The sequence below is a fragment of the Equus asinus genome, chromosome 14 (genome assembly GCF_041296235.1).
Source record: "Equus asinus isolate D_3611 breed Donkey chromosome 14, EquAss-T2T_v2, whole genome shotgun sequence".
In the NCBI taxonomy this organism is placed as follows: Eukaryota; Metazoa; Chordata; class Mammalia; order Perissodactyla; family Equidae; genus Equus; species Equus asinus.
Genome location: NC_091803.1, coordinates 12,682,774 through 12,692,789, shown reverse-complemented (window position 1 = coordinate 12,692,789; position 10,016 = coordinate 12,682,774). Strand labels below are relative to the sequence as shown.

Here is a 10,016-nt window from a genome sequence, read left to right as displayed (position 1 = left end):
GGAAAAGAAGCTTCCTCCTGACCTCCCAGGGGTGTTTGAGGTTCAGACGAACTTCCTGAACGGGGTGCCACAAGGATGAGTGGTTCCAGTGTGAGTCTGCCTGGTGTTCCAATACATGTTTCACAAACAGCCATGAGATATTTTTACTGAAGGCCTACTATGTGCTCGACAGTCTTCTAGGTCCTGAGAGGACATCAGTGCAGCACAGTTGCTCAAGGAAAATGTAGCTTTTTAACTTTTCATAATTGAGATCATCATCCCCATGAGACCTGGGGTGGGATACGAGAGAGACAATTTCTTGTTACCAGAAAACAACTTCTCTCTCTCATTTGGGGAATGAATTCTCTGACTTTTGTCTTTCTAATCCAGTTGCCACATCTGCTCCTCCAAGGATGAAGTTGGGATGTTTGGGGTATAACTTATGGCAAAGGGAAAGTGGGCTCAGATCTTCCCCCTGCCCTGGGCCTTGCAGGGGACACTTGCTCTCTGGCCTGGTTCTGCAGAGGGTCCTAGAGTATTCACTGTTGCATTTGTAGTTCTATGAGGCCTGAGAGTCACCCCTGCTGACCTGGGCCCTTCTCACTGGCACCCAGGTCTCAGCTCCACCCTCCACCAGCCTTGATGAGAGTGCACATGCACTACTTCCAGTCCCCTTAGCCAGCCTGTGACAGCCACCTGCAGGCCCATGGGCTCTCTCCTCAGATCCTATTATAGGCTGGATTGTGTCCCCTCCAAATTTATATGTTGAGGTCGTAACCCCCAGAACATCAGAATGCAACTGTAGTTGGAAATAGGATCTTTAGAGAGGTTAAGGTTAAATGAGGTCATATGGGTGGGTCCTAATCCAAGTTGACAGGAGTTTTTGTAAGAAGAGGAGATTAGGACACAGACATGGTCCTGGAAGACCATGTGAAGACCAGGGAGAAGATGGCCATATGCAAGTGAGAGAGGCCTCAGGAGGAAGCAACTCTGCCAACACCTTGATCTCGGAATTCCAGCCTCCAGAAATTGTGAGAGAATAAATTTCTATTTAAGTCACTCAATCTGCCATACTTTGCTATGGCAGCCCTAGCAAATTAATACAAATCCCTTCTCCTTCCCCCATGGGCCATGCCAGAGGCCTCTGGGGGCACACTGGTTGTACAGTAATTATGTTTCTGTCTCTCTAGGTAAATTATGAGATCCTCCTGGGAAGGAACTTTTATTTTTTCATTTTTGTATTCCTGAGGCCTAGGGCTGCTCTAGATGGATGGTGATTTTGAGTGAATACATGAATGAAGGAATTGTCTCCATCTTGCAAAACTATATTCAAATTTTAGTAAGATGGGGGGCTGGCCCCGTGGCCAAGTGGTTAAGTTCATGCACTCAGCTGCAGGTGGCCCAGTGTTTCATTGGTTCAAATCCTGGATGCAGACATGGCACTGCTCATCAAACTACTCTGAGGCAGCATCCCACATGCTACAACTAGAAGGACCCATAATGAAGAATATACAACTATGTACCCGGGGGCTTTGGGGAGAAAAAGGAAAAAAATAAAATCTTTAAAAAAAAATTTTAGTAAGATGGAGAATGCAGAGATCACATCATTCCTTAAATAGACCAATTAATTAATTGTTAGTACCAATTCTCATGGCATAACCCAAGAGTCATGGGTGTGATGACACAACTCACTTGTAATTTTCTGGGATAGGGAGGATCAAGCGTTGGGCAAATGTGGCTGGGCCATGGAACCATTGACACCTGCAGCAGCCTGTTTTAATCCCAATGCCTATTTCTAGCACTTCCCCTGGAGTCAATTCACCAAAATCATAAGACACTAGGACCTAGGATATTCCATCACTGCCATTTCTCTGCCACAGACTGCAACATAAGTCCACAAAAATAAAGAAAACAGTAAAGTAGGTTGAGGAAAAGCCCACCAATGAACCCATGTGGCCATAGAATACGGGCAGCATGGCGGGCCCAAGAAAGTGATAATGTAGGAGATGGGGCAGATGGCAGGACAAGACATAAGTAGACAATAAAACTAGTAAACTGTGTTTACAGGAAAACCCACTTCTTCACCTCACAGTGCAGCATCACAGAGGTCTTGGGTGGTAGGAGAACCAAAATATCAGAAAGTATTTTCAGGAATCCAGTGACTGAGGTATTCAGCAAATTGACTCTCCAGCAAATTGAGTTGCTTCCATCAGTCCTGCACTTCAGAGAAATAAATTTTAATAACAATAGCCATGACTACCAGGGGTTCACCACTTTCCTGAAATCCATTCTCAGAATCTCAATTATATTAACTTTCTTAATCCTCCCAATCACCCCATGAAATAGGTGCTGTTATCATCCCTGCTTCAAAGAAGAGGAAACTGAGGCTCATCAAGGTTAAAGTTCTAGATCCTCCAGCTTGTAAGTGGCAGAGCTGGTTAATGCATCCAGGGAGAGCCTGCCTTCTCAACCACTATTCCCTTTTGGCAGCAGTAATCTTTATTTTCTCATCAGGACAGCTGATGGGACAATAACCCTTCACATGTGTGTACACACTCCTGTATACACACACACAGCAACAAACCAACTCCCTCCCTTGCCTAGAAAGTTCAGCTGACAGTCATGTCTCTGGACAGTCTTCAGAGTTCTCCGCTGCAGCCATCCAAGATGATGTCTCAGCTTGTCTGTCCCTGTATTAGTTATCTATTGCTCTGTAACAGATTACCCTAAAATTTAGTGGCATAAAACAATAATTTTATTATCTCAGATTCTATAGATGGGGAATTCAGAAAGTGGCTTAGCCAGGTGGTTCCAGCTCAGAGTCTCTCATGAGGTTGCAGCAAATCTGTTGGCTGGAGCTGCCATCATCTGAAAGCTGGATTGGATTAGATAATCTGCATCAATGGTAGCTCACACATGGACCAGGACTTATTGAGGGGAGAGGTCTCAGTTCCTCGCCATGTGGCTACTTGAGTCTCCTCACAACATGGCAGCTGGCTTTCCCTAGAGTAAGGGATCCAAGAGGGCCAAGGTGAAAGCCTCTACGACTCAGCCCCAGAAGTCATACTCCATCATGTCCACAATATCTGAGTGACTTCACAGGTCAGCCCAATTACTGTCGGGGAGAATACACAAGGGTGTGAAAGCCAGGAGGAAATAAACATTGGGGGTGCATTTGAAAGCTGGCTACCACAGCCTACAGCCACAATGTTGCCCTACTGATAGGTATTTTGGGAACTCAGAGGCTTGCTATCAAGCAGAACCAGCATATGATAGGTACTCAGTAAAGTCAGTACACTCCATTTCCCTTTGGTCATCAACCATATCACCCCAAGAGTCAACCCTGCTTAGACTTTGGCACTCTTTCCTCTGAGCTGATCCACTACGCTACTGCTGCTTCCATTGATTCACAGTAACTTAAAGGATTATTGCTTTCTCCAATTTCCCTGAGTTCTCATCTCTCTTCTGAGTCCTATACATATTACTCTATCTGAAGTGAAGGAGGGATGTTCCAATTATCTATTGTGTCATAGGAAACTACCCCAAAAGAGTGTACAATAATGGTCTTTTACTTTGCTAATGAATCTAGGGTTGAGTGGGCTCAGCTGGGCTGATCTTGCTTGGGGCCTGTCATGTGATTGCAGACAGGCTGGAGATGGGGTCACCCCGGAAGCTCTCTTGACTTGTCTGGGTTAGAAGACTCAAACATCTGAGGGCTGTAATGCCTGGGTCTCCTCAGACATTTCCATCTTTCTAGATAGATACACAGATAATTAGATAGATAGATAGATAGATAGATAGATAGATAGAAAATAAAGATAGTTGGATAATAGATATAGATAGATGTAGTTAGATGATAAGTAGGTAGGTAGATATAGATGCATATAGTTAGAGATAGATGGATGATAGATACAGATAAATGAAAGTTAACTAAGTAAATATAGATAGATGATTGAGAGACTTGGACAGACATATATAGAGATAGATGATAGATAAATGATAGAATCATATATACATATGTACAGACTTAATTACTTATAAGGACTTTGTGCATCTCCGAAACAAGATTCCACGGAGAGGACAGTTCTTGTCCTAAAAAATCAAATATGGAAGTTCAGACACCTAACTGAGAGCCTTCCATCCCTGTGGATAACCACCCACTCTGCTTAAGTTTTCAGCCTGTCTGTCACAGGAGAGGAAGGTTATCTCTGAATTAACCAATGTTGACTCCACCATTCCCTGGTCCTGCCTATCTTTGAGCCCTGAAGGGATAAACCTGTCTCATCCTAGCTTTTCATGTATCCTGACGCCACACAGCCTAGACATGGCCACAGAGACTTGTCAGAACTCTGGGACTAGAAAAGCAATTCTAAAGGAGGGCAGAGACACCACACGGACCCGGTGGGAATATTTCCCTTTAGTCACTGCAGGGCAACCCCTCACTGAGTTTGCCCACACTTAGTTGTGATGATAAAGGCACTCCTAGAGTAGAGATGTTTATATTGTTCTTAGGGAAGTTATTGAACAGCATCAGCTCTGACATCAATGATTTCATGCTTAAACTTCCATGAGAAATGTAAGCAATTATTTTCTAAAATGGTAGATGAAGCTGGAGTTGATAATGCTGGAGACCAAATTTCAAAACCAATATTGGCCTCCTGAGGACGGAGGATATTTGGATGAAATAATAGCTGACATTTATTAAGGGCTCACTGTGTGCTGGGCGGTATGTGTCCTAACTACTTTGCACACATCATCTGATTTTATTGTAACTTGGGATAGGTGGTGGCATTACTCCCTATTTCGTAAGAGGGGACTCTGAGGCACTAAGTACTAAAGTGTGAAAGTGTCAAGTAACTTGTTCAAGGTCATACTTGTAAGTGTCTGTAGTGGAGGAAGATACCAGATCCCTTCCACTGGGCTATGCACTCTTCCCCAGTTGCTGGGAGTATTGGTTATTTCTAGCTCACAGCTGCCCTATTCTCTGGAGAATCACCCTTGGCCAAACTAAAAACAATTCACCTGGGGGTTTAAGCATTTACCCAAAAACACTGATTGGTCCAGACTCAGCTCTGGACTGAGCTGGGATTCAAAACGCAGGATCTCCAGGTTCATAACGCCCCATCTCTCAATCACTGTGTGTTGCTGCCTTCTGATATTAAAATAATATGAGTAAGACTAAGGGGAGAGAAGGAGAGACCTGTATAGGCCAAAAGGTGTCTTTGTGCCTCTTCCCCCAGCAAATAATTTCAAACTTACAGAAGAGTCTGTTCAAAGAACTATTTTCCTGAGCCATCTCAGAGTAAATTGCCGACCTGATACTTCATATCCCCCTGTATTTCCTACAAACAAGGATATTCTCCTACATTACCTCAATATGAACTTCAAAGTCAGGAAATTAGTGCTGCTATATTACTGCCATCTAACCCTCAGACTCCACTGAATCCTCACAGTAGTCCTAACAATGTCCTTTATAGCAGAAGGACCCAGCCCACGTGTTCTGTTTACATGTCAGCTCTTTGTAGTCTTTGGTCTGGAACACTTCCTCAGTCTTTGGCTATCATGACCTTGACTCTTTTGAAGATTAAACAGCAGTACAGACCAGGACTATAATATTCCTCAGTTTGGGTTTGTCTGATTGTTTCATGATTTCTTTCAGGTTTGCTTCCTTGGCAGAACTGTCACAGAGGTGACACTGAGTTCTCACTGCATCCCATCAGGTGACACTTGGTCAATTCATCCTGTTCCCAGTGATGATCTCCCTGATCACTTGATTAAGGATGTGTCTTCCAGGTTTCCCCACTGTGAAACTACCCTTTCCCCTTGTAATTAATGTGAATTTTGAGCAGCAGCACTTTGTAAATATCCTCACCAAATTGCAATATATCCATTCATTTGTATGTATCTGTGTGTACTCATGTTGTCCTACTTTATACAGTGGGTCCTAATCTCTTACTATCATTCTTATTGTGATGCTCAAATTGTCTCTGATTTGTTCATTGGAAGCCCCTCAGGCTGGCTTCTGTGTCCCGTTGACATGTCCTCACCACTTTTTAGCATTCTCTTCCCTTCTAGCACAACAAGACGTTTCAGGCTCATCTTGTACTGTCCCAGTCCCAGCCCTGGGATTAGCCATTTCTCTAAGGAGCCCTGGTTCCTTTTAGTAGAAAATAGTATTTATAAGTCAACATCTGGGCCGAAGATGTGCTTATTGCTATTAGCGTGTCACCGTTCCTAAGCCCTATCAGCGGAGAGAAGTAAGGAGGATGTGTTTTTATATTTACACACACACACACACACATCTATCTATCTGTCTAACATTTATCAACCATCTACTTATACAAAAAGCATGAATTCACACTAATACTTTCAGTTCCTATCCCTGACTCCACAGAGTTCATTCTGGTTTTCTCCTTTTCCGAATCAGTGACTCCCTTCTCCAAAACGCAGAGACCTGGCTCCCAGGATGGTTAACATATTTATTTATTTGATGAATCCCCCTTTATGTAGCCAATCCACACTCCATCCCTTTCGACACACGGATGCTCTTGTTACCCTACCTGGATTCTCCACACCCTATTTGGCTTCTGGCTGCTCTCACCAGACCACCCCTCAGGTGGACCCCTTTCTCACCTTCCTTGCACTCCCACACGTATGTCAGGCTGCCCCTCCATGTGCACACTCTCCCCACCCTGCTCTGTACCTGACTTGGAGCCACTGTGACTCCCTTCTCCACCCTTCCCCTCCAACACGTGGCTTCCCACATTGCTCTGCCCCACCTACTGACTTTAGGACTAAGTTATCCAGGAAGGGAAGATGGGGAGGAGAGGGAAAGGGAGGGAAGCATCAGAAAAAGAAAAGGAAGAACGTATGCCGCTTCTGATGTCAACTTAAACTGATGAAAACTTGTAGCCTTTCTGCCCAATCAGTTGATCTATCAACCATTTCTTATTTGATCTCCATTGTGTTAAGACAGTTGGAGTTGAGGATGGAACACAAAGAGATATAAGACAACATGTTTCCTGCCTTCAGGCAAGTAGGGGAGATAAGATAAAAACCCTAAATCAAAGTTAATATTCTAATGATAAGTGCCTCAGCTGAGTGTTACAAGAAATATGTGCTCCAAAAAAGAGAGAATTAAGCTGTGAATATACTTTCTAAGCAACAGGCAAAATCACAGTAGATTAACTCTCATCTACCTTATTATACCTAATAGGAATTCTGAAAAAGACCCCACCCAATCAGTGATTCTGAGGCTCAAAAACTTTTAATCACTGGCTCTCACTGATTCCATTCCAGATTCCCCCTAATGTGCACAAAGGCATCAGATAATACTTTTGTAAAGAGATGTTCATTGACTTGTGAAATATAATACTTTATGGAATATTCTAAATGAACATGTGATATAAATGCCTCTACTACAGTCAGCAGAATAATTCTTGTTCTCATTAAAGTTTGTTGATAAAATTGTTGAGAAAGTTTTATTCTCAGTCAGTGCTCAGGAAGAGTATATGGTATTAACTGGGGGTGGATGGAGATCGTCCTGTGAGAACCAGATATACTGAGTCCCAATATCTGGCACTTATTTAGCCCCTCCTTTATATCACACAACATGTAATACTCTGTGTAGACACTGAGCTCAGGAATGTAAGAATCAATAGGCATCCATCAAGTTCAGTAGGTTAAGTTCATCTTCATTCTGGATTTTATTCACAAAGTAAATTAAGGTCTCTGATGTTCTCGGATACAGATTCCTTGAAGGACAAAACAGAAGTCCTTAGGGAAAATCAGGCTCCATTCCAGGTACCATCTCTGGACTCAACCTTTAGAACAATGGGTTTCTGTGGTTGAATAAGTCCTTGATTGCCTATTTTCAGGGGGATCTGCAACAGTTAAACAAGCATATGAGAACTGCTTAATGACACCCTGTCGATAACAGAAGCAAAGTAGATAAGATACATTAAGGACAATAATGGTTTACAAACATATAAACTACTTTTAGCATCATGAAAATTTGATTCTTTATACTTCATTTGTAAACTATGTCAGACTGGATAGTGAAAGCTTTCATCCATCTATTCATTCAACAAAATATCTATGGAGCACATATTCTGGACAAGGCCAGACACAAAATGATGTTGGCTTGTATTCCTTTTTGAGTTAAAATTTAAGTAAAAATGAACCTTTAAAATTTAAACCAAATCCTTAGGGTTTATGGCAAACTATTTTGACAAGCCATATAGAGTTAATTTTGTGTATTTTGAAACTTACAAGGTAACTTGGAGGGTGTATTGCACATTTTAACTGTGTGGGACATCTTCAAGTTCTAAAGAGTCCAGTCACCTCTTCCAGTGGAACTCATCCAGTTTCATGACGGGGAGAGGTCTTTGTGAAGCACTATGCCTATTTTTTAACATCTCCTGGCTCCCACGTGTAATGCAAATGGTGCACTTCTGAAGACCTACAGTTTTTTAACCAATACTATTAGCTCAGTTCTTTTATAGTCACTCCTCAGTGTTGGGGGAGCCAGTGGCAGAGCAATCTTGTGAAGTCACTGGACTGAAGGGCAAGAAAATAGTCGTGGAGAGTGAGAGGCACCAGCTTGTGGAAGACTGAGAGTTTGCAGAAAGTGTCTGTCTATCCCAGGTGTGCCAGAGGCCCACTTTCTCTCAGGGCTGAGTCCTCTGTTTGTCCACTCTTACAGGATTGCCACACAGATGCGTTATGCTACAAATAAGATGGAAATCATCTCCATTCTCCTCTCTCCTGCAGAAAGCATACTTAAGGAGAGGAGTTGCATATTAAATGCAAAAATTCCAGAAATAAGTCTTATTATAGGAACTTGCTTGATATGAATCAATGGCTACTGCTCTTTATGTAATCAAGGAGAGATTCCTGATCCTTTTATAAATGTAAAACCTTGTTATTTTCTAATTTGAAATGATGTGCATATATATCACCTGCAGGCAGTCAGACACACACACAACACACACATACACAAATCCAATTTGTTAAATTTTTATAGTTAAAATTGTTCAAAATTTGTATCCAGGAGCTCTAAATCAACTGCAAATCACTCCTTAAGCATTCACTGAATGACAGCAAGGCATAACTGGGAGTTTATGAAAGGAATAAATGAGGTGCTAGTGTTAGAGACATTCTTAGGTACAAAGAAAACACAGAGAACAAAACTGGATGTTTTAATGACAAAGTATTAAATTAAGTGCTCTGACCAATGATACCAGCCTGCAGTAATTGACAACAGAGCAAAGGAGAGAATAGGCTCTGGACTTGATGGGGAAGGCCCCAAGGAGGGGCTTGGGGATTGAATGACAACTTGAAAGATGAGAACAGAACATGGAGGAAAGGAGAGTGAGAAAAACATTCATAGAGTTATTATGAGGATGTAAAAAGAGCCCAGCTTGACTGGAGTTGGGATTCTGGAAGGTGAGGTCAAATAATCAGGATGGCCCCAGACTGTGGGAGTCCTTCACATCTGGCAGAAATGCTTTCAGTTCATGATTCTCAACCTTGGCCGCACATGAGAATCAACGGGGGTGCTTTGAAAGCCACACATGGGTGAATTATTTTAGAATTTCTGAGAGCACCTAGGCTTGAAAAATTTTTAAAGTACTCTATTGATTTCATTATACAGACAGTAGATGAGAACCATTGTCATAAAGCTTCAGTAAGTTCTGGTAGATAAGAGCATCCTTCAAAAGGCATGATGTGGTAATCACTGAATTTCATGGCTATTTACAACACTTCCCCTTCCTTCCAGTGGACTTCAAATAGAATTTTAAACTTTGCTCAAGTTCAAAGGACTGAACACAGTCATGTCATACAAACTGAATTGATTCTATATGACCTTTATAGTTGAATCTTTATAAAGCCACAGACTTAGCAGACCAGAGCTGAATGGCTCTACAGGTTGCACATGACTTCAGATATACTCTGGCCAATAGAATAAATTATTCTTTGAATAGCACATATTCTTTTATATATATGTATGCTCTTCAAAGGATAATTTATTCTTT

The 10,016-nt window shown here is 42.1% G+C and overlaps 1 protein-coding gene across 1 annotated transcript in view; it reads right to left on the bottom strand.

The window, feature by feature from the left end:
• Positions 1-7,426: 7,426 nt before the first annotated feature.
• The window catches only part of LOC106832275 (cytochrome P450 3A12-like), a 35,538-nt gene continuing 32,948 nt past the window's right edge, over positions 7,427-10,016 (bottom strand). Inside the window, exon 12 of the mRNA XM_070485388.1 lies at positions 7,427-7,862. Within this exon, the coding sequence (XP_070341489.1) occupies positions 7,767-7,862 (96 nt within the window). The 3' untranslated portion in view covers positions 7,427-7,766. The remainder of the gene's footprint in view (positions 7,863-10,016) is intronic.